Here is a 25035-nt window from a genome sequence, read left to right on the forward strand (position 1 = left end):
GAGTCGAGTTCCAAACCCACTGTCGCTGTCTCCCTGGTGGCACCACACGGTTTTTGTTTGCCGCTGATTGACTTGAGAATTATTCACTGGTATGTGATGAACTTATATTATATTTTACTTATTTATTTATTTACTAGGGGGTGCGGTGGCGCAGTGGGTTGGACCACAGTCCTGTTCTCCGGTGGGTCTGGGGTTTGAGTCCTGCTTGGAGTGCCTTGCAGTGGACTGGTGTCCTGTCCTGAGTGTGTCCCCTCCGGCCTTACGCCCTGTGTTACCGGGTTGGCTCTGGTTCCCCGCGACCCCGTATAGGACTAGCGGTTCTGAAAGTGTGTGTATTTATTTACTTATATACTTTACTGTATATATGGAGCAGAATGTGAAAAAACTGACAAAAGTGTGATTGCATGAAGCCCTGTACATTTAGCAATACTACACACACTGTTTGAAACTGTATGTCCCAAGTGGGGTTGCAGCAAGCCAGAGCCCCACCCGGCAACACAGGGCGCAAAGCAGGAGGGGAAGTGGACACACTCAGGATGGGACACCAGTCCATCACAGGACACCCTAAGCGGGACTCAAACCCCAAACCCACCAGAGAGCAGGCACAGGCCAAACCCACTGCACCACCATGCCCCCTTAACATTAATATACTTATTAAATTGTTATAATAATGTGTGTGACTGCTGGAAGAATCATCGGCATACCCCCCAGCTCTCCAAGAACTGCACTCGTCCAGAGTCAGTAAAAGGGCTAGCAAAATCATTCTAGACCCCTCACATCCAGGCCACTTCCTCTTCGAACCTTTGCCATCTGGCCGGCGCTACAGAGCACTGAGCACCAGGAGAGGCAGGCACAAGAAAAGTTTCTTTCCTCAGGCCATCTACCTCATGAACAGCTAAATCCCCCCTAGAGAGTAAATCAGTGCAATACACAACGCTATTTATATTTATATCTATTTATCACATCATATGTCTTACTCACATTCCCTTGCATTTGTACAGAACATACCTGTACATACATATTATGTCTAGTGACTATTTTTTGTATATTGTGTACTTTATATTTTTATATATTTTTTATCCGGGGGGGTGCGGTGGCGCAGTGGGTTGGACCACAGTCCTGCTCTCCGGTGGCTCTGGGGTTCGAGTCCTGCTTGGGGTGCCTTGCGACCGACTGGCGTCCTGTCCTGGGTTTGTCCCCTCCCCCTCTGGTCTTATGCCCTGTGTTACCGGGTTGGCTCCGGTTCCCTGCGACCCTGTATGGGACAAGCGGCTCTGGAAGTGTGTGTGTGTATTTTTTATCCTTTATTCACATATTCTATCTTCTCATCTGCATCTTGTCACTGTCATTCTGTCTGTGCTGTGAAAGTTTCTGTCATCAAGACAAATTCCTTGTATGTGTGAACGTACTTGGCAATAAAGCTCATTCTGATTCTGATTCTCTGATTCTGAAAACAATGCATATACATTCGTGAAATTGCAACATGCAATTTGTAGAATACTAAAGGTGTTCACAATTTTTGTTGAGTTAAATGTCATTAACCAGTATTAAAACAGCTTCAGTGGGTGTCTTCTTTTCCATTTAACAGCATGTCTAAACTGCAATATGGAGTCCATTTAAAATTGCTGCGTGTTTAATATATCTTCACATGTGATATGAAAGTGTCGATAGTCAGGCTTACGGAGTAAAGGGATTCTGTCGTTAGCTAATTGTTTTACCAGTATAAAATTATGGATGAGTAATAATTTTTTATCTCTAAATGCCAGTAAAACAGAGGTACTTGTGGTGGGTGGTGATGCTAAAACTCTCGACATAATCACACTAATCTTTACAACAAATGGTATTACCTTCAAGCATCCAGATTGTGTCAAGGATTTGGGTGTCCTGCTGGATGGAAAGCTGTCATTTGTATCACATGTAAATGCTTTGACTAAGTCGTGCTTCCTTCAATTAAGAAGCATAGCTAAAATGCGGCGATTCTTTTGTAGATGGGATTCTGAGATACTGGTTCATACTTTTGTTTCCAGCAGGCTGGATTATTGTAATGCTTTATTGTCGGGTTGTCCGTACCAGACTGTATCCAGGCTACAGTTGGTACAAAATGCTGCTGCGAGAATTGTTACTAGAACTAGGAAGTATGACCATATAACACCGGTACTTAAATCCTTGCATTCTCTCCTGGTCTCTTATAGAGTTGATTATAAAATCCTACTTTTGACCTATAAGGCAATACATGGCATTGCTCTGGCTTACCTTTGTGAGATCATTAATTTTTATATCCCAGGACGATATCTCCGTTCATTAGATGCAGATTACCTTAAAGTACCTGTGATCAATAAGACCTCAGTAGGAGGTCACACCTTTAGTTATAGAGCACCTAAACTGTGGAATAGTCTACCAGTTACTGTCAGAAATGCCCCGTCTGTTTCTGTTTTCAAATCCCGACTTAAGACTTATATGTTCACTCAGGCATTGGGGGGGTGCGGTGGCACAGTGGGTTGGACTGGGTCCTGCTCTCCAGTGGGTCTGGGGTTTGAGTCCTGCTTGGGGTGCTTTACGATGGACTGGCATCATGCCCTGTGTTGCCAGGTAGGCTCCGGTTCCCCGCGACCCCGTATGGGACAAGCGGTTCTGAAAGTGTGTGTGTTCACTCAGGCATTCCACCTCCTAATGTAATTCAACCTGCCTTGGTTGTGTATTTTATCACCTTTACAAAAATACATTTTAAATTTACTTAAGTAACAAATTACTAACTGTCCTATCTTCTCGTTGAGCACTACCTCGCTACATAAGACCTGAGGAGGCTGGCCAGTGGAAACAGATGAATCCCGTGCTGACAGAGGATGATGTCCATTTGCCATGATGATCGAGACGTTCCATGCCAAGCTGGGGATCCAAGATGCCATTTACCAACATTATAATTACTTGTTAAACACTGGCTTACAAATTGTTACTTTCTAGAATGCCCAGGAGGGGTGGGCAACCACTGGCCTGTGGACCCCCAGAGGTTTTTTTTTTCTCCCTCAACCTTCAGTTGGGAGTTTTTGTTCCTTTCCCCGGTGGCCAGTAGGTATACTTGTAGCTCTATAATAAGTTCTTCATTATGGTAGCCATTAGTTGACTGTCTTCTTTGTTTCAATCAATTTTTCTTGCTGTATGCCTGTGTTAAAGCGTTCTGTGTCACTACGTGAGAAGAGCGCTCTATAAAAAATAAAAATAATAATGATAATAATAATTCTCTTGGCTCCATGACATTAGTGTTAACCTAAACAATTACCATAAGAGAGATAGTGAGAGATATATCTGAGGCTATTTCGTGGTGGTGGACACCAAGCTGTAGCATGGGCAACATACAATGCTGAAATGCCTGGCTGATGTTTAGTTACAGAATGCAGTGCAGGAAATGATTTAAAAAATAGCATTTTCCTCGGTCATTGATGGTGGAAAAATATAGTGAATGATTCTGGGTGAGGCCTGTTAGGTTTTAGAAGTACTTTTGATATCTTCAATTGATTGGGTGAGGGGTGCTTTTTAATGTAAACACACACACACACACACACACACACACACACACACACTTGTCCTATACAGGGTTGCGGAGCCTACCCGGTAACACAGGGCGTAAGGCCGGAGGGGGAGGGGACACACCCAGGACAGGACGCCAGTCTGGCGCAAGGCACCCCAAGCAGGACTTGAACCCCAGCTTCACGGGAGTGCAGGACTGTGGTCCAACCCACTGCGCCACCACACCCCTCACTTTTTAACGTATTTTTCATGAAATGAAAGTTATCACCAAAATACAGAACCACTCAGATCAGAGGTGGAAAACTGGTTCTACTCGATCTACAAAGATAAAATGAAACTCTTTCCATGCTGGTTAATTGTACACTTGTTTTCCAAAACATACAAAATTCTTCAGATACTTTTATCAATGTCAGTTATAGAGATAAACAAGTGACAAAGCAGAATAATTTACTTTTACTTCTGCAATCACCAAATTCCTGTCTGATTTGTGTGTTAGTGTACAGTGACCAGTGGGGGCGTGGTGGCGCAGTGGGTTGGACCAGGTCCTGCTCTCCCGTGGGTCTGGGGTTCGAGTCCCGCTTGGGGTGCCTTGCGACGGACTGGCATGCCGTCCTGGGTGTGTCCCCTCCTCCTCTGGCCTTCCGCCCTGTGTTGCCGGGTAGGCTCCCGTGACCCCCGTATGGGACAAGCGGTTCTGAAAATGTGTGTGTACAGTGACTGAATCCCTGGGTCATTTCAGACTTGGGCCCTGATATGATAAATATGACACTTCAGTGAACAGAATCACTTTAAACAAAAGTGTGATTGCATGAGGGACTTCTGCTTAAACTCAGCTAAGCACATTTACTTTTATTCATTTAGCAGATGCTTTTCTCCAAAGCAACATACATCTCATAGAAAATACAATGTGTCCATTACATTGGCAGAAAGAGAGACTTAGATGCAGATGCATGATTCTTAAGTACAGTTAGTTTGTTTCTTTCCACCATATGAACCAATGTTCAGGACATGTATCATCACTTCGGTTAACTATTAAAGTGTAACTATCACATCTGTTGAGGACGTATGAGTCACATAATGTAATCTGGGACTTCTCAGTATTAGCACAGGAACACTCAAACTTTTGCTCTATCCTGCTTTTAGTAAATTTCAAATGTAATACATTATGTAAGCGGGGCGCAGTGGGTTGGACCGGGTCTTGCTCTCCAGTGGGTCTGGGGTTCGAGTCCTGCTTGGGGTGCCTTGCAACAGATTGGCGTCCCGTCCTGGGTGTGTCCCCTCCCCCTCCAGCCTTACGCCCTGAGTTGCCGGGTTAGGCTCTGGTCCCCCGTGACCCCGTATGGGACAAGCGGTTCAGAAATGTATGTTATGTACCCCAAAAAACACAAAATATTGCTTAGACTAAATTAGTCTTATCCATTAATCTGGTTATTTCACGGGTTGCATTTCTAGATAATATTGAATGAACAAGGTGTATAATTTCTTCATAAAATGTAATTATTCACAAATTATTCACACCTTATATAAGGAGAATGACACTGATTCATAAAGCCTTATTTAGAATATGGGACAAGCGGTTCTGAAAATGTGTGTATGTGTGTGTGTATTTAGAATATAGTCTAAATGTAGATTTTCTGTTACTACCTGATCATAACAATATAGTCCAAAGTGTACATGTTTTCTTGGAGCACTTGGCATTCATTTAGTTATCTCTATTTCAGTGCTGAGTTTAGGTTCAAGATTCAAGGATCAAGGTTTATTGTCATAGGTACAAGTACCATGAGATTCTTCCTTGAGTGCTTCTCCACAGACTATGAAGAAAAAACAGTAGATAATACTGGACAAAACAATAATGATAAATAATGCTAACAATAACAATAAATACAGTAATAATAACAATAGACAGCCAGAGTACTTAAAACTGAGAATACTGAAAGTGAGAGTGTAATGTGCTGGCGCATTATTTGTGGTATAAAGAGAACCAATAATCCTTCAGAACCAGGGGAAGGCCTGGCGCAATGGGACAAAAAACTGAAAAACAGTTTCTTTGTCATAAATTGTTTGCTACTTACAGTGTATTTCTGAAGTATTGTGGCGCACAGCACCATCAGTTTGGAGGGGGCAAAAAAGGATGTGGAGGCAGCATTCGTTACAAACGATTTATATGAACACTGGCACCAGGGAAATAACACTCTTGGTCCAAAGACCTCGTTTCCTCCAGAACCTGCACCTCAGCCAGCCTTCCGAGCCTGTTCAGGGTGTAAGGCTGGAGGGGGAGGGGACACACCTAAGATGGGATGCCAGTCCGGCACAAGGCACCCCAACCAGGACTCGAACCCCAGACCTGCCAGAGAGCAGGACCCAGCCAAGCCTGCTGCGCCACCATACCCCCTCTAAGGCAATATTTTACGTTTTATTTTTGTTTATTTAATGAACAGGAGAAGTACAAACGTATCACATCTTATGCTAAGCAGCTTTTATAAATGAAAGGTTCAAATAGAATTTTCCCCCAGTTGCATTAATGATTTTCAGAACATCACAGAGATTTGAATGCATGCATACGCCTCAAAACCTGCACACCACGCCCAGACTCATGATATCAACTCACCCATCTGGTTTTATGGGTTAAAAACTGCAGAAGAACAAATTTTCCATGCATCTACCACCAGGACTGCTGGCAGACAGCAAGCAGCCAGAGGAACAACTTTGCTCCAACACTTTACTTCATCAGGGATACACATATAGAGGTAAAGATGAGCCTTTGTCATAATCACACAAACTGTTTTAACCCTTAAAGAGAAATGGTTACCGAGAGGTTAATTACAATTATGTACACCTGAAAGTGATACTCTGATATTTTTGCATAAAACTATTGTTGTAAAAAGGTAGTCAAACTGCAGTTGTAAGAGTTGATCTCATAGCATTTTAAGGTTTATATCAAAATATAAACTGGGTAAAATGTAGGTAAAGCAAAACAGGGTAACTGGTTGAATATGCAGAGTTTATGCAAGCATATTCAACTTGTGAATAAATTGTGACATATATGATACATAAATGTATAAAACATTAAAACTAATTTTAAAAGTAGTTGAGATATAAATATGTAATTTGATGCATAACTGCTATTCAGTCCTAACTGTTCATCATTTTAAGCAGTTAGAAAGTGAAATATTTTTGGGAATTATTACATGTATTTCTTTGTTTATCATGTCACATTTAATTGCTCCTCATGTTGTACTTTTTTCAGTGGAATGTTGGCCACTTTGTTTCATGGTCCAGTTTTGATATACCTATGTACCGCAACTTACAAATGCAACTGGGACCAGAAGTCAGATCGCAACTGAATTATTTGTAAATCCACCAACTCTTTCACAATAAAACCTTAATAATATAGCCGAACCCTTTAATTTATTCACAGATTAGGTTCCTTTAAAGAGATCAGAAGGTAAAATAAAGGTAAATTGGAGGGAAAATTGACTGTAAGACTTGGGGTGCAGCTAGAGGGGTGCAGTGGTGGAGCGGGCAGTGTGTGTGGCTTGTGCCTGCTCTCAGGTGGGTCTGGGATTTGAGTCCCACTTGGGGTGCCTTCTGACAGACTGGTGTCCTGTCCTGGGTGTGTTCTTCTCCCTCTCCAGCCTTACACCCTGTGTTGCCGGGTTAGGCTCCGGCTCACCTTGACCCTGCTTGGGACAAGTGGTTTTAGCCAATGTGTGTGACTTGAGTGCTGCAGACCAAAGAAAGAGTGGAGGATGAGCTGCAGAGTAATGGAGGATTGCATGGGGATAAAGAATGCTCCACCTTAAATACCAGCTGTGTGTCTTGTGGTGAAGCTGTGACAAAACTGGCCATGAGAAAGAGGCTGATTGAGGATATACAGTGCACGTGTTTGTGAGCATCTGAAAACATCTGCAGTCAAAACTGTTTAATTTGTTAAAGAGTACTTTTGTTTTTTCACTGGGCAAATTCTGGATGTAGCAATAATAAAAATTATTATGTATCGGAATAATAAAAATGTTATTAAATAAATATTTAAAACTGCACATCCCACCTCTGTGGGGGGGCACAGTGGCATAGAGGGTTTGACCGGGTCCCCCTCTCCGGTAGGTCTTGGGTTCGAGTCCCGCTTGGGGTACCTTGCAATAGAGTGACGTCCTGTCCTGGGTGTGTTCCCCTCCCCTTACGCCCTGTGTTGCCGGATTAGACTCTGGTTTGCCGTGACCCCGCTTGGGACAAGTGGTTTTGAACAGCGTGTGTGTGTGTGTGCGCGTGTGCATCCTACCCCTCTCCACTTTCATTTTTCCTCCCTCCATAGTTTCCATTTCGACTTTACTTGAGAGGGTTTAACTGCCGTAGTGGCGGAAAGTGGAACTTGAGGCCATTTCCACATGGCAGCAGAATTTCAGAAAGGAAACCAGAAAAGTCATAGATGTTCATAACACAAGGCACAAGTGTAAAAAGTAATTTACTGTATGTGGGTAACAGGTGACAGCAGTTAATGCGATTGCTTTGTTGAAATTGATTTTCTGCTGTAAAAAAGGCATGCAGGTGTTGGACAAAGTAATGTAAACACCACAAGAATAAGAAGTTGCAACTAAATAAGTAAACTAAATCACACTTACAGACGTAGCTTTAAAGTAAGTCATATTAGACTGACTGCAAATTAACTGTCAGCTGTAAAAAAGGGTCTAATAATTAATCACTTCACATTTCACATGGTAACATTTATTTTTCGACTTATTTATATGATTGGTTACGTATGGATTGATAAATGTAGTAGTCCGCCCCACAGTTTCTTTATGGCAGGGTTTTTCAAGTGGTGGCCCGTAAATACTTTTTATCTGACCATTTAGCTGATTTGGAACATTAAATGTTTAAATGCACTTATCTGCACAAAAAAGCTGTTTCTGGGCCAAAATGCACCCAGTCAAACCCCATTACTTGGAACCCATGACAAGAATACAAGCATTCCTTGATTTACGAGATTAAACCTGACAAGTAAACAAATAAAACTTCTTTGCCCCGACCCCTCTTGTCAGATCCTGATTGGATGCTCTGAGCTGCACGCCAAAGTTTGACAAAGTTGGAAGATTCTGCACTAATCCACCTCTTTGCTAGTTAGTACATTTCTCTGAAAACAACTATATCCCTTTCTTGCATAAAGAAGGGAAAAGTGGAATATGAAAGTAGACAGTTTAATAGTGACTAGACTCTGTAAATGTTGAGACAGTGTTTGTCTATGTTCATTATGAGGTGAACATTCAAGTATAAATGCAGTAAAAACTGAACGCTCACCCCCAATCCTTAATTAATTAATTACTCTAAACACATTTGGCCCTCCCATCATTTGTGTTGCCGGGTTAGGCTCCGGTTTGCTGCCATCCTGTTCGGGACAAGCAATTTCAGTCAGTGTGTGTGTGTGTGTGTGTGTGTGTGTGTGTGTGTGTGTGTGTGTGTGTGTGTGTGTAATCTGGTCCTCATGAGAAAATAGTTCAAGAACCAGCTCTGTGGTGTTGAAAAGGAAATGGGTATCGACACAATTAATCTTTAGTCTTTTACATATGTTAAAAACATATTGGAAAATATCAGAATTACATCCATCCATCCATCTTCCTCCGCTTTTATCCGGGGCCGGGTCGCGGGGGCAGCAGTCCGAGCAGAGTACTCCAGACCTCCCTCTCCCCGCACACCTCCTCCAGTTCCTCTGGGGGAACCCCAAGGCGTTCCCAGGCCAGCCGGGAGACATAGTCTCTCCAACGTGTCCTGGGTCTGCCCCGAGGCCTCCTCCCAGTGGGACAAGCCCGGAGCACCTCCCCAGGGAGGCGTCCAGGAGGCATCCGAAACAGATGCCCGAGCCACCTCAACTGGCTCCTCTCGATGCGGAGGAGCAGCGGCTCTACTCCGAGCTCCTCCCGGGTGACTGAGCTCCTCACCCTATCCCTAAGGGTGCGCCCAGCCACTCTGCGGAGGAAACTCATTTCTGCCGCTTGTATCCGCGATCTCATTCTTTCGGTCATGATCCAGAGTTCATGACCATAGGTGAGGGTAGGAACGTAGATCGACCGGTAAATTGAGAGCTTCGCCTTACGACTCAGCTCCCTCTTCACCACAACAGACCGGTACAATGACCGCATTACTGCAGACGCCGCACCGATCCGTCTGTCGACCTGCCGCTCCATTTTTCCCTCACTCGTGAACAAGACCCCAAGATACTTAAACTCCTCCACTTGAGGGAGCAACTCCCCCCTAACCCGGAGGGAGCAATCCACCTTTTTCCGACTGAGAACCATGGCCTCGGATTTGGAGGTGCTGATTCTCATCCCCGCCGCTTCGCACTCGGCTGCAAACCTCCCCAGTGCACGCTGCAAGTCTTGACTTGATGAAGCCAACAGGACCACATCGTCCGCAAAAAGCAGAGACGAGATCTCGCGGCCACCAAAACAGACACCCTCCGTTCCCTGACTGCGCCTAGAAATTCTGTCCATAAAAATAATGAACAGAATCGGTGACAAAGGGCAGCCCTGGCGGAGTCCAACATGCACCGGGAACAGGTCTGACTTACTGCCGGCAATGCGAACCAAGCTCCTGCTCCGGTCATACAGGGAACGAACAGCCCGTAGCAACGAGCCCCGAACCCCATAATCCCGAAGCACCCCCCACAGGATGCCACGAGGGACACGGTCGAATGCCTTCTCCAGGTCCACAAAACACATATGGACTGGTTGGGCAAACTCCCACGAACCCTCCAACACCCTAGTGAGGGTATAGAGCTGGTCCAGTGTTCCACGGCCAGGGCGAAAACCGCATTGCTCCTCCTGAATCCGAGGTTCGACTATCGGTCGGATTCTCCTTTCCAGTACCCTGGCATAGACTTTCCCAGGGAGGCTAAGGAGTGTGATCCCCCTGTAGTTGGAACACAATCTCCGGTCCCCCTTCTTAAAAAGAGGGACCACCACCCCGGTCTGCCAGTCCAGAGGCACCGTTCCCGAACTCCACGCGATGCTGCAGAGGCGTGTCAGCCAAGACAGCCCCACAACATCCAGAGACTTGAGAAACTCGGGGCGGATCTCATCCACCCCCGGAGCCTTGCCACCGAGGAGTTTTTTGACTACCTCAGCAACTTCAGCCAGGGTAATGGACGAGTCCCCCTCCGAGTCCCCAGCCTCAGCTTCCTCTACGGAAGGCGTGTCGGAGGGATTGAGGAGATCCTCAAAGTACTCCTTCCACCGCCCGAGAACATCCTCAGCTGAGGTCAGCAGCGCACCACTTCCACTGTAAACAGTGTTCGTGGAACACCGCTTCCCCCCTCTGAGTCGCCGGACGGTTTGCCAGAATCTCTTTGAGGCCGACCGAAAGTCTTCCTCCATGGCCTCACCGAACTCCTCCCAAGCCCGAGTTTTTGCCACGGCGACTGCCAGAGCCGCGCTCCGTTTGGCCCGTCGGTACCTGTCAGCTGCTTCAGGAGTCCCATGAGCCAGCCAGGCCCGATAGAACTCCTTCTTCAGCTTGACGGCATCCCTTACTTCCGGTGTCCACCACCGTGTTCGGGGATTGCCGCCGCGACAGGCACCGGAGACCTTATGGCCGCAGCTCCGAACAGCCGCACCGACAATGGAGGAGCGGAACATAGTCCATTCAGACTCAATGTCCCCCACCTCCCTCGGGACCTGGTTGAAGCTCTGTCGGAGGTGGGAGTTGAAGACCTCTCTGACAGGGGCCTCCGCCAAACGTTCCCAACAGACCCTCACTATGCGTTTGGGCCTGCCAGGTCTGTCCAGCTTTTTCCCCCGCCATCGAATCCAACTCACCACCAGGTGGTGATCAGTTGACAGCTCAGCCCCTCTCTTCACCCGAGTGTCCAAGACATATGGCCGAAGGTCAGAAGAAACGACTACAAAGTCGATCATCGACCTCCGACCTAGGGTGTCCTGGTGCCAAGTGCACTGGTGGACACCCTTATGCATGAACATGGTGTTCGTTATGGATAAACCGCGACTAGCACAGAAATCCAATAACAACTCACCGCTCGGGTTCAGATCAGGGAGGCCGTTCCTCCCAATCACGCCCCTCCAGGTATCACTGTCGCTGCCCACGTGGGCGTTAAAGTCCCCCAGTAGAACGACAGAGTCCCCAGTGGGAGCGCTTTCCAGCACGCCCCCCAGGGACTCTAAAAAGGCCGGGTACTCTACACTGCCGCTAGGCGCATAAGCACAAACGACAGTGAGAGACCGTTCCCTGACCCGAAGGCGTAGGGAGATGACCCTCTCATTCACCGGGGTAGACTCCAACACATGGCGGCTGAACTGGGGGGCTATTAATAAGCCCACACCAGCCCGCCGCCTCTCACCTTGGGCAACGCCAGAATAGTGGAGAGTCCACCCTCGATCGAGCAGAGTGGTTCCAGAACCCAAGCTGTGAGTGGAAGTGAGCCCGACTATATCTAGACGGTATCTCTCAACTTCCCGCACCAGCTCAGGCTCCTTCCCCGCCAGTGAGGTGACATTCCAAGTCCCAAAAACCAGAGTTGGCGCCCGAGGTTCGGGTCGGCCGGGCACTCGGCCCCGACCACCGCCCAAATCACAACGCACCGGCCCCTTATGGTTTCTCCGGCAGGTGGTGAGCCCACCGAAGAGAGAATTACATAAAAATGTATTCCAAACATGCATATATTAACATCTCTCTATAGTTTGGAGCCTGTTTCAAACTTGAAATAATTTATGACATTCTGAATCTTACTCCATAATTCTTCTTCACATGTGAAAATTTGTTTCTGGTTATTTTCCATTCCTGACAGATTTTTTCTTACAAACTGTTCAAAAATGGATCACAGACTGATATTTGCTATGACCTTGGTTGCCGGATTTTTAATACTGGAAGGAGGGACAGCCACAATCTCAACATCCGGTAACGCTACTTTCAACACATTTGATGTGCAGCCTCTCGCTGTAAGTATTGCACTTGCACGACACGTGGTATTTTCTCGGAAATAATTAATACAGACTCCGCCTGACTGCTTTCATTCACCTGTTGGTATCAATCAATTAGAATCTGAATGAGTTTTACTGGCCAGTGTGCTGAGGCACACAAGGTATTTCCTCTGGTTCTAGGTGCCTCCAATATTTACAGACAGACAGACAAACAAACAGCTGACAGAAAAAAAATTTAACTGGTTGGAAAATGGGACTAAAAACAGGACAAATAAACAAAAAACAACAAAAGTACTGGAGGGCACCGCACTGAGGCAGCCATGTGTGGCGCCATCTTGATATATTCCGAGTTAGTAAATGGATGGTTGAAATACAGAAGCATACAGAAGTGCGCGAGTGAAGTAGCTCACACAGTCCGTGTTGTGAACCGAGAATGGTGTCACCTTCTCTTGTAACGACCTCTTTGCTATTCTGTTGCTAAATATTTTAATTAGTGTGAATTGCTGGTGTAACTCACTTCATGATGCAACTTTACAATTCTGTCTGAAATTGGTGCATAGATGATAGTAACATTAATGGTGAAGGTCGTGAATGTGTGTTGTGTTGATGTGGCCAACAGACAAACATCACAAACGCAATGTGTGGACAGAGGAAGCTGTGTCTCACCATACCCACCTCCTGTGACCCAGCAGGCAGTGCACCATGTCTGTTTGCCTCCGCATCCATCTCATCGCAAGGAAACCTATTTTTTGAGCTCAGAGGGATTTCCAATGTGTACATTGTTCTGGGACTGAGCTCAGACAGCTCACTGGTAATCTCCATACTGCATTCCACACCTCACTCACACCTGCTTCCAGAAAAAGTACAGTTTCAAACTGTTGATGTTTAGTGGCAACGAGTCAGTATCAGATTTAGGGGACAATATACTATTTCCAGAATCATCTGTTCTTCATTTGTGCCCTGAGACTTCAACCACTGTAGTTGTGATGGAATCTCTCCATCTAGATCAGAGGTGTCAAACTCAAGGCCCGCCCCCTCATTTTATGCGGCCCGTGAGAGCTTACAAATTATTTTATTGTTATTATAAATTTTATTTTCGGGACCTGAAAATGCATCTCAGTTTCATTGCCTGCGCGATGAAGGCATCTAGTCAGTAGACGGCAATGTCTGGATATCTGTTTTATCCTGCAGCGGCGTTCTAGAAGGAGTGATAGGATTAGTAAAAAAAATACGAATAGACCCATCATGTCGAAGAAAAGAAAAGTTGATGCAAATGTATAAGTAATGATTTTTTCTTAATTTCATGAATTAAGGTAGTTTAGAATGTCACAGAGAAATCTGAGCGTGTGCTCACATCCAGCACAAGCATGTGTTTTTGTTACCTCATTTATTTTTTAAATAAACTGTACAATAGCTGTACACTTGAATACACTTTATCATTATATTTGTCCTGGGCTTCTACTTTCAAAGTTAGGTATTAATTGAGTTATTACCACAACCAGTAGTAATTGAATGCAGAGGTAATTATGTAATGTAATAAAAGAGTAGATACATCAGAATCAGAATCAGAACGAGCTTTATTGCCAAGTATGTTCACACATACAAGGAATTTGTCTTGATGACAGAAACTTCCACAGCACAGACAGAATGACAGTGACAAGACGCAGATGAGAAGATAGAATATATGAATAAAGGATAAAAAATGTATTAAAAAATAAAAAGTACACAATATACAAAAATAGTCACTAGACATTATATGTATGTACAGATATGTTCTATACAAATGCAAGGGAATGTAAGACATATGATGTGATAAATCGATAAAATTATAAATATAAATAGCATTGTGTATTGCACTGGTTTACTCTCTAGGTGGGAATTGGCTGTTCATGAGGTAGATGGCCTGAGGAAAGAAACTTTTCTTGTGCCTGGCTGTCCTGGTGCTCAGCGCTCTCTAGCACTGGTCAGATGGCAAAGGTTCGAAGAGGAAGTGGCCTGGATGTGAGGGGTCTAGAATGATTTTGCTAGCCTTTTTACTGACTCTGGACAAGTACAGTTCTTGGAGAGCTGGGGGGTGTGCCGATGATTCTTCCAGCAGTCCGAACTATCTGCTGTAATCTTCTGATGTCTGATTTCGTACATTCATATAGTCTTCCAGTTACAACCGGCCCTTTAAGAGCAACCATAATGCTGATGCAGCCTGGGATGAAACTGAGTTTGACACCCCTGGTCTAGTTGTATATTTAAATTCCTAACGCCTTTGTATTCTGTTTTTTCTATTCAGCAAAATGGTTTCATGTTTGCCTGTGGTCAAATGAATGGCAATGCGTCCTTTCTATACACAAATAATTCACTGAACCCAAATTACCAGGTAAGATGGTACAACTTTTTGAGATCATTACAATTAAAGACACAAAACAGCACTGTAAAGAACTGGATACTGAATTTTTATTCAGCTGTAAACCAGCTAAAATAAACTGGTATAAGGATATAGATTGATAAGTAATCATCTTGAATTCTACAGCATAACTTTCTCCTAAATGATGGTCTCTGTAAAATTCTGTAGACCAAGAGTTTAAGTTGTCATGGTATGTGGTGAAGCCTCTCTGATATATCATGACATTTTCATCTGTTTTCAGTACCAAGTGGTCTCAGCTTCGGGATCAGTGAGTGGGAATGTCCTTCAGTGCACCTTCCAAGTTTCTGGCCTCACTTCCTCGATCCTGAATTTTTTTACTCAGATCAACAACTTGTACGTCTTCCTTGCTACTGGCAACATCATCAATGGTAAAGATTCACACAGTTGGTGAACGTTCACCATCTACTTTCTACACACTACTGAGCGAAACACCGAGAAAGCAGCTCAACTGCTCTCTTCATGCTGCACAGCAAAAGAGTGATTGTTCCTAAATAAGTAATTCAAGCGCAATTAATTGTTCCTAAAACTATTCTAATGTGTAATTTATTTTGCAGGAATGTCACAATCATCTGCCGTTCAGTTGTTCAACACAAGCTCCATTGGCCTAATTAATATGGCCAACTTAATCACATTCTTCAACAACCTGCTTTATGTTCCCATTTCCACGCAGCCTCTGACTGTAAGTACACATGGAGACTAATTACTTATGTTCTCTGGATGTTAATATGTAGTTGCCATCACTGTCTTTAATTGACTTTGAGTGTTACTACCTGTATTTTTCTCTTGTTAAATGTTTGAACCAGTGTGAGATACTGCTAGTCCTAGTTTGTGAAGCTGTATGCCAGGACTCTTCATCTGATACCTGTGGACCAAATCCTTTTTCATCCAGTCCTTTAGTTGATTTTTTACATTAAAAATTAAAAAGCTATTATGTCTGCAAAAAAAAAAAAACTTATTGGTCAAGTGGTCAGCTGAGATCTACTCATTTTATTATTCATTCCGTATTATTGGGGGTATTTTCTGTTCTCTTGAAATGAACCGTGATTGGAACAAATTTTAAGTATGATTACAAAGATATAAGAAAGACAACATACCAAGAGCATGGCATTCCAGCCTATTGTTACACAATTAAGGGGGTGCGGTGGCGCAGTGGGTTGGACTGCAGTCCTACTCTCCGGTGGGTCTGGGGTTCGAGTCCCGCTTGGGGTGCCTTGCGACGGACTGGCGTCCCGTCCTGGGTGTGTCCCCTCCCCCTCCAGCCTTGCGCCCTGTGTTGCCGGGTTAGGCTCCGGTTCCCCGTGACCCCCTATGGGACAAGCGGTTCTGAAAATGTGTGTGTGTGTGTTACACAATTACAAGTCACCCCAAGCACATTTTTCAAGATAGTTTTGTGTGTGTGATTCATATCACTTCAAATATCACCATTAATGTTAGTAAACACCCTTTGACACACAGTATTATATTTAGTGTAACTTTAAATGCTCACACACAAGTGCAGAGATTTGAGAATTACTCTGAAAATGTTTGGTCCTCCCTTCATTTTATATGTAATAATCTGCCCCTCATGAGAAAGTGGTTAAAGAACTCTGCTGTATGCTATTTAGACAAACAAAACATGGAGGATCATCGACTTACAAGTTAACACCTCAAACTGGAACAGTAACAATAATGGTGATGGTTCTGAAAATTTGTTGTGATCATGTGGTCCATAGGCAAGCATCACAAATGCAACGTGTGGACAGAAGAAGCTGTGTCTCTCCACACCCACCTCCTGTGACCCAGCAGGCAGTGCATCATGTCTGTTTGCCTCCGCATCCATGTCATGGCAAGGAAACCTGGTTTTTGAGCTCAGAGGGAATTCCAGTGGGTACATTGCACTGGGACTAAGTACAGTAAACCCAACGGTAATCTCCATACTGCATCCCATCCCTCACTCACACCTGCTTCCAGAAAAAGCACAGTTGAAAACTGTTGATGTTTAGTGGCAACAAGTCAGTATCAGATTTAGGTGACAATGTACTATTTGCAGAATCATCTGTTCTTCATTTGTGCCCTGAGTCTTCAACCACTGTAGTTGTGATGGAATCTCTCCATCTAGATGCTGGGATCCTTTTCTTTATTTTCCTGCTTTCACTTACTGAGAGTATCCTGACATTAGGGTCAATGAACTATTTGCGCACTTTCTACACTGTCACCAGGCAACTGTTTACATTCATTACCTTTGTGTTTATAAGATTTGGTACACTGTAGTTATTATTATACTTGCTGACAACTAACTCCTTTGTTTATTTTGATTTTTAATTTCGATGTTTTCATTTTTTTTTTTTTTTTTTTTTATCATTTCCAGCTAAATTCCGTTGTGTTTGCCTGCGCACAGCAAAATGGCAGCATCTTTTTGCACACCTTCCTGCTCAAAGACAGTATTCTTTCCAACTTCACCTCTGTGAGTTTTACTATTCATTGTTTTTACACCTCACTCCATTTGGTAATACAAGACACTGTTGTAGAGTGAAAAACTGGGAATTACATGAATTGTGATTTTTAAAGCAGTGTTACAAAGGTCTGTTTTTGTTTTTTTTCAATATAACAGTATTGAACTCCATTGTATAACTATACTGTACTGGGTTACCGTCTGTACGCTGTTAGAGGAATTTAGGCTTTATTTTGGTGTTTTGTGAAGTGGTGGTGGTCTGTGGTGACGTCAGTGGATTTCCATCTGCTTTCAGTACCCAGTGGTCTCAGCTTTGGGATCAGTGAGTGGGAATGTCATCCAGTGCACCATCCAAGTTTCTGGCCTCAATTCTGTGATCTTGAATTCTGTAACTCAGACCAAAAACTTGTACAGCTTCCTCGCTACTGGAAGCATCACCAACGGTAAAGATTCACACAACTGGAGAAAGTTCACCATATACTTTCTATACACTACTGAGCGAAACACTGAGAAAGCAGCTCAACTGCTCTCTTCATGCTGCTCAGCAAAAGAGTAACTGTTCCTAAAACTATTTCCATTTATAATTTGTTTACAGGAATACCAGGCCTTCCTGTCGTTCAGTTGGTCAACACAGATTTCTTTGGCCTAATGAATATGGCCAACTTCATCACCTTCTTCAACAACCTGCTTTATGCTCCCATGGCCACACAGCCTCTGACTGTAAGTACACATGGAGACAGTACACATCTGAGTTACTGTTCTCTGGATGTTAATATGTAGTTGCCATCACTGTCTTTAATTGACTTTGAGTGTTACTACGTGGAGAGGGGGCGCGGTGGCGCAGTGGGTTGGACCGCAGTCCTGCTCTCCGGTGGGTCTGGGGTTCGAGTCCCGCTTGGGGTGCCTTGCGATGGACTGGCGTCCCGTCCTGGGTTTGTCCCCTCCCCCCTCCGGCCTTGCGCCCTGTGTTGCCGGGTAGGCTCCGTGACCCCGTATGGGACAAGCGGTTCTGAAGATGTGTGTGTGTGTGTGTTACTACGTGTATTTTTCTCTTGTTAAATGTTTGAACCAGTGTGAGATACTGCTAGTCCTAGTTTGTGAAGCTGTATGCCAGGACTCTTCAGCTGGCACCTATGAACCAAACCATTTTCTTATCCAATCCTTTAGTTGATTTTTAACACTAAAAACTAAAAAGCTATTTTGTCCAAAAAAAAAAACAAAAAATGCTCTTCTTGTGAAAAATGCACCCACTCCAAATTCCTCAAACAGGAAATGGCTGTTACTTTTAGCCCCACCCACATACTGTCAGATTTTGATTGGATGCTTCTGACTTTCATGACTTTGTTATGAGATCCTGTATTAATCACTCTCTTTGAAAGTTAGTAAATGCAGTTTTGCTTGTTAGAAGAGAAAGAGGACCCTGGTTGTTAGATGTGTACCTTACATAAACTATATAATCAGAAATAAAGAAAAATCATGAAGGTCACCTGAGATCCACACATTTTGTTATTCATTCTATATTCCTGCAGAGGGGGTGCGGTGGCGCAGTGGGTTGGACCGCAGTCCTGCTCTCGGGTGGGTCTGGGGTTCGAGTCCCGCTTGGGGTGCCTTGTGGCGGACTGGCGTCCCGTCCTGGGTGTGTCCCCTCCCCCTCCAGCCTTACGCCCTGTGTTGCCGAGTTAGGCTCCGGTTCCCCGTGACCCCGTATGGGACAAGCGGCTCTGAAGGTGTGTGTGTGTGTGTGTATTCCTGCAGATATTTTCTGTTCTCTTAAAATGAACCGTGATTGAAGCAAGTCATGAGTAAGATTCCAAAGATGTAACGAAGGCATCATATCAAGGGCATGGCATTCCAGCCTATTGTTACACAATTACAATCCAACCCCCAGTACATTTTTCAAGATAGTTTGTGTGTGTGATTCATATCAATTCAAATATCACCATTAATGTTAGTAAACACCCTTTGACACAGTACTATGTTTAGTGTTACTTTTTATGCTCACATGTAAGTGCAGAGATTTGAGAATTACTCTGAAAATGTTTGGTCCTCCCTTCATTTTATATGTAATAATTTGCCCCTCATGAGAAAGTAGTTAATGAACCCTGCTCTATGCTGTCTAGACAAACAAAACATGGAGGATCATCGACTTACAAGTAACACCTCAAACTGGAACAGTAGCAATAATGGTGATGGTTCTGAAAATTTGTTGTGATCATGTGGTTCATAGGCAAGCATCACAAATGCAACGTGTGGACAGAAGAAGCTGTGTCTCTCCACACCCACCTCCTGTGACCCAGCAGGCAGTGCATCATGTCTGTTTGCCTCCGCATCCATGTCATGGCAAGGAAACCTGGTTTTTGAGCTCAGAGGGAATTCCAGTGGGTACATTGCACTGGGACTGAGTACAGCAAACCTAACGGTAATCTCCATACTGCATTCCACACCTCACTCACACCTGCTCCCAGAAAAAGTAGTTGAAAACTGCTGATGTGACAATATACTATTTCCAGAATCATCTGTTCTTCATTTGTGCCCTGAGACTTCAACCACTGTAGTTGTGATGAAATCTCTCCATCTAGATGCTGGGATCCTCTTCTTTATTTCCCTTCAGCTTTTTGTGAACCCTGCTTCCATTAACTGAGTGTATCGTAACATTAGGGTCAATTAACTATTTGTATACTTTCTACATTGTCACCAGGCAACTGTTTACATGCATTACTTGTGTTGATAGGATTTAATACATTGCAGTTATTAGAATGCTCAGTAATTGCAAACTCTTTTATTTATTTTGAATTTTAATTTTAATGTTCTTCATTTGTTTATCATTTCCAGCAAAATTCCATTGTGCTTGCCTGCGCACAGCAAAATGGCAGCATCTTCGTGTACACCTTCCAGCTCATTGACAATATTCTGTACCAGTCCACCTTTGTGAGTTTTTACTGTTACTTGTTTTTCCACCCGACTCCGTTTAGCAATACAAGACACTGTTGCAGAGTGTTATATGAGCAGTCATTTATAAAGCAGACTGTTACATAGGTCTGATTTTTTCTTTTAAATTTAACTGTGTTGAACCTGGGGGGGCTTGGTTGCACAGCGGCTTTGGCCCGTGTCTGCTCTCTCGTGGGTCTGGGGTTCGAGTCCTGCTTGGGGTGCCGTGTGACGGACTGGCATCCCGTCCTGGGTGTGTCCCCTCCCCCTCCAGCGTTACCCCCTGTGTTGCCGGGTTAGGCTCCGGCTCGCTGCGACCCCGCTCGGGACAATCAGTTTCAGTCAATGTGTGTGTGCGTGTGTGTGAGTATTGAACTTTGTAGTATAACTTTACTGTACTGGGTTACAGTCTGTACACTGGTAAAGGCAATGAGACTTTATTGTGGTGGTGACATCAATGGATTTCCATCTGTTTTCAGAACCCAGTGGTCTCAGCTTCGGGATCAGTGAGTGGGAATGTCATTCAGTGCACCTTCCAAGTTCCTGGTCTGAATTACGTAATCTTGAATTCTGTAACTCAAGCCAAAAACTTGTCCGTCTTCCTTGCTACTGGCAGCATCACCAACGGTAAAGATTCACACAACCATTTACTTTCTATACACTACTGACACTGAGAAAGCAGCTCAACTGCCCTCTTCATGCTGCTCGGCAAAAGAGTAACTGTTTCTAAAACTATTTTCATTTATAATTTATTTACAGGAATGCCAGGCCTTCCTGCCGTTCAGTTGGTCAACACAGATTTCGTTGGCCTAATGAATATGGTCAACTTCATCACCTTCTTCAACAACCTGCTTTATGTTCCCATGGCCACACAGTCTCTGACTGTACGTACACATGGAGACAGTGAACATATGAGTCACTAGGAAACTGAACAGACTCTGATTACTTGTTTCTGTCCTCTGGATGTTAATGTGTAGTTGCCATCAATGTCTTTTACTGACTTTGAGTGTTATTTCTATATCTCTTTTCTTAAATGTTTTAAGCAGTGTGAGATACTGCTAGATTGTGAAGTTGTACGCTGCTGAGACAAAAAAAAGCCTGAAGTATTTCCAAGTGACACCTGAAACTAGTGCACTTATGACAGTAACAGTGATGATGAAGGTTCTTAATGTATGTTATGATTACAGACAAGCATCACTCGCACAACCTGTGGGAACAGCAAGCTGTGTGTGGCAACACCAGTATTATGCAACCCAGCAGGCAGTACTCCGTGTCTGTTTGCCTCCATCACCAACACTTCCTCACTACAGAACACCAATGTCACTATAGAACTTCGAGGGGATTCTAGTGGCTACGTTGCAGTAGGAGGGAGCTTAACACAATCAACGGTAACATCTGCACCATGTACACCCTACTTTTATTTACTTACATTAATTTACTTACATATATTTACTTACTTATATCCTTACATTATGGTTAATGAACTGTTTGTTCAGTATTTACACTCTCTCCAGGCTTTGCATTTATAGGTTTCAATACACTCTAGTTATAATAATGCTCAGTTACTACTATATCTTGTCTTAAATCTCAATTTGAATTTTGATGTTCTTCATTTGTTTATCATTTCCAGCAAAATTCCATTGTGTATGCCTGTGCACAGCAAAATGGCAGCATCTTCGTGTACACCTTCCAGTCCATTGACAATATTCTGTACCAGTCCACCTTAGTGAGTTTTTACTGTTAATTAGTTTTTCCACCTCTGTCTGTTTGATAATACAGACACTGTCATAGAGTGTAGAACTGGGAATTACATGAACAGTGATTTATAAACCACACTGTTGCATAGGTCTGTTTTTTAATTTAAATATAACACTGTTGAACTTTGTGGTATAACTTTACTGTACTGGGTTACAGTCTGTAGACTGTTAAAGGCAATGAGGCTTTATTTTGGTGTTGTGAAGTGGTGGTGGGCTGTGGTGACATCAATGGATTTCCATCTACTTTCAGTACCCAGTGCTCTCTGCTTTGGGATCAGTGAGTGGGAATGTCATTCAGTGCACTTTCCAAGTTTATGGCCTCAGTTCCTTGGTTCTGGGTTCTGGTCATCAGATCAGAGACCTGTATGCCTTCCTTGCTAATGGCAGCATCACCAACGGTAAAAATCACGCAATTGATGAGAGTTCACCAATACAAGTTTTTGCCACATACTGTAGTGCTGAACCAAACACAGTGAATTCAGCACTTTATAACATTCATCCTGAACTGAATCTTGTGTACTTTTCTTATGAATAAGTTAATGAATAGCATGATTGATCTTGTTCCCAGGAATACTGCAAGCTCCTGTCATTCAGTTGTCACCTACGTCACTCAACAGTAACAGTGTCATCCCCATTCCTACACTACCTCTCACAGTAAGGATAAGTGTATTGCTCCTTGGGAAATAACTAATGCAGTCTCACATTGTTGTTTTGTCCTCATTTTTGATCAACCTAGAATTGAAACAGACACAAAAATTGTCTAGAGATGAACTACTGCAGAATCAGGGAAATTACCTTGGACATGGGTTCAACAGCAGGAGTGGGATTTGAACTGTATACATGAAATAGATGCTGAAATTGGGGAAATGAAGACATCAATAACGGTGAAGATTTTTAATTTGTGTTATCATGATGTTGAAAACAGACAAGTATCACTAGCACAAACTGTGGGAAGACCAAGCTGTGTCTGAGGACACCAAATGGCTGTAACCCAGCAGGCAGTAGTGAGTGCTTGTTTGCCTCCTCCGCCACCTCATCCCAAGGAATCATGACTTTTGAGCTCCGAGGACAGTCTAATGGGTACATTGCGTTGGGACTCAGCACAGCCAACACAACGGTAACTATACATCATACAGCACCATACAGAGGCTCCAGTGACAGAAATATAGTCAACAGATACTTCTGCTTTGTTATGTAACTGGTGATTTTTCCTTGTATGCTAAAAAACCTTTGATATCCTCATTATTAATTCTCTAATCTTAAATATTTGCATATTTTGCTTTAGCAGCTAACCTTTGTGTTGTCTTTGTTTGTATTTTTAGCAATATGCCATCATGTTTGCCTGTGCACAGCTAAGTGGCACTGTCTCCCTGTTCAGCACCAAGCTCATAAACAGTTCAGTGATCCAGGACAGTTCAGTGAGTGTTTTCATTGTTTTTTATGCAAATTCTGTTACATTCCTTTGCTGCATTTTGCCTCAATTATAATATATTGCCTATTAGGCTGACTGTTACTTGCAGCATAGCTTGACCTGCATGGCAGTCTCTGTAGCCTGTGAGCTCAGAAGTAATGAGATGAATTTGCATGGTTGTTAGCCTGTGGTGACCCATTCTGTGGGAACCACAAGCCTGGGACTGTGGGATTTCCTTTTACCTGTCCTTTCACACACCTTTTTGGTGTCATATGTGCTTTGAATGTGCTGGCAGTTAGGAGGAATACTGTGTACTGCAAGGACAGGAACTTTTTGTGAAAGTTTGCTTGCAGGATGTTTTGAGGAACAGCGTGGAGGACCTGAAGGTCTGGCCCAGAGTCTGCAAGACCTAAATTCACCAAGGCCACCTTGGGCCTCTGAGAAAGAGGAATATGAATAGTGTGTTGTGGTAGTAGTGTGTGAGACTTGTGTCATTCAGATTTGGAGGGTTACACCTATGAAGAAAAAACCAACTCTAAACTCTTTGTCCTTGTATGGCATTGAGAACCAGGATTCCATGCCACAAATAAACACCTGAATCCAGCAGCAGTGAAGCTTGTCTGTTCCCCATCTGTTTCAGATCAGTGTGGACAACATTCAGGGGACGCAGAATGGAAATGTTATTCGGTGCACTTTTAATACTGCTGGCCTCAGTTCCACAGCCTCAAAGATTCGTGCACTAAATACCACCTTTTTTGTCTTCCTTGCTACCGGAGATGTCAACAATGGTAAAAAAAAAAAAATTGCTTTGCATACCAGCTGTTGAAGTGTATATTTACAAACAGCTCACTTTATGGTGTTTGCCAAAACCACCAAATTACCAAAAATATCAGACTTTGTAAAATTGTAATTTTTCTCCCCAGGAACACTGCAAGCTCCAGTCATTAAGTTGCAACCTGTCTTGGTTGACCTGGCAAATGCCACTGTTAACTTATTTTCAAGCAGCCCACCCATTCACTCCTATTCAGGTAACCAGTTCAAAAAATCTTGCAAAAAAAGTGATATTCTGAAATGCTGCCAGTTACTGTTCTTATATATTTCTTTCATCACTTTTTCACTTAAGATGATATTACTTCCAATTTTCCAGTGTGTATCAGGAAAATATAGTTAAATTAATTTGTTTTTGCTTTATTTCCAGCTTTGCTAATCCTACTTAGTGTGGTGCCCTTCCAGCTGTTTTGAGGAAAATCTAAATCAATCAGGTCAAGAAGACAGAGGGTGGTCGATGTGTTGTCAACCTTTCCAATGCTCAGAAGATTGACATATATAAAAGCTCTCTATCATCTAATATTAAAATTACTCACTAATGTGACTATAAAATCACCTACTCTGTGTGTGTGTGTGTGAGTGACAAAGTGTGTTTCACTTAAAGATGAAGTTGTAAGACTTATTGTAAGTTCGAGGAACAATTCACTGAGTACAAAAAGTGATGAAATCATTAAATACTATACAGTATAATAAAAGATAACCTTTATTACCTTTGCGAACCAGAATCATGAAGTGGGTATCTGTGAAAGTCCTTTTCTGCTTTTTCATATGGTGGTGTTTTCTTATCCCAACACTGAAATTAATTAAATGTA

The 25035-nt window shown here is 43.4% G+C and overlaps 1 protein-coding gene across 1 annotated transcript; it reads left to right on the plus strand.

The window, feature by feature from the left end:
• Positions 1-6175: 6175 nt before the first annotated feature.
• LOC108937868 (uncharacterized) lies at positions 6176-25009 on the plus strand. The gene is made up of 23 exons (XM_018758061.2): positions 6176-6272; positions 12317-12467; positions 13069-13260; positions 14734-14820; positions 15089-15236; positions 15423-15547; positions 16581-16772; positions 17216-17311; positions 17595-17742; positions 17895-18019; positions 19527-19718; positions 20132-20227; positions 20707-20854; positions 20987-21111; positions 21415-21615; positions 21858-21953; positions 22235-22382; positions 22553-22638; positions 22910-23101; positions 23307-23402; positions 24036-24183; positions 24319-24423; positions 24594-25009. The coding sequence occupies exons 2-23, from the start codon at positions 12342-12344 to the stop codon at positions 24635-24637; spliced, it is 2916 nt and encodes a 971-aa protein (XP_018613577.2). The 5' UTR covers positions 6176-6272; positions 12317-12341; the 3' UTR covers positions 24638-25009.
• Positions 25010-25035: the final 26 nt, after the last annotated feature.

The sequence above is a fragment of the Scleropages formosus genome, chromosome 1 (assembly GCF_900964775.1).
Source record: "Scleropages formosus chromosome 1, fSclFor1.1, whole genome shotgun sequence".
In the NCBI taxonomy this organism is placed as follows: domain Eukaryota; kingdom Metazoa; phylum Chordata; class Actinopteri; order Osteoglossiformes; family Osteoglossidae; genus Scleropages; species Scleropages formosus.

Coding starts and splice junctions, on each gene's coding strand:
- LOC108937868 (XM_018758061.2), top strand. CDS start 12,342: ATGGATCACAGACTGATATTTGCTATGACCTTGGTTGCCGGATTTTTA. Junction 13,261..14,733: donor TGAGCTCAGACAGCTCACTG/GTAATCTCCATA, acceptor TTTTCTATTCAG/CAAAATGGTTTCATGTTTGC. Junction 16,773..17,215: donor TAAGTACAGTAAACCCAACG/GTAATCTCCATA, acceptor TATCATTTCCAG/CTAAATTCCGTTGTGTTTGC.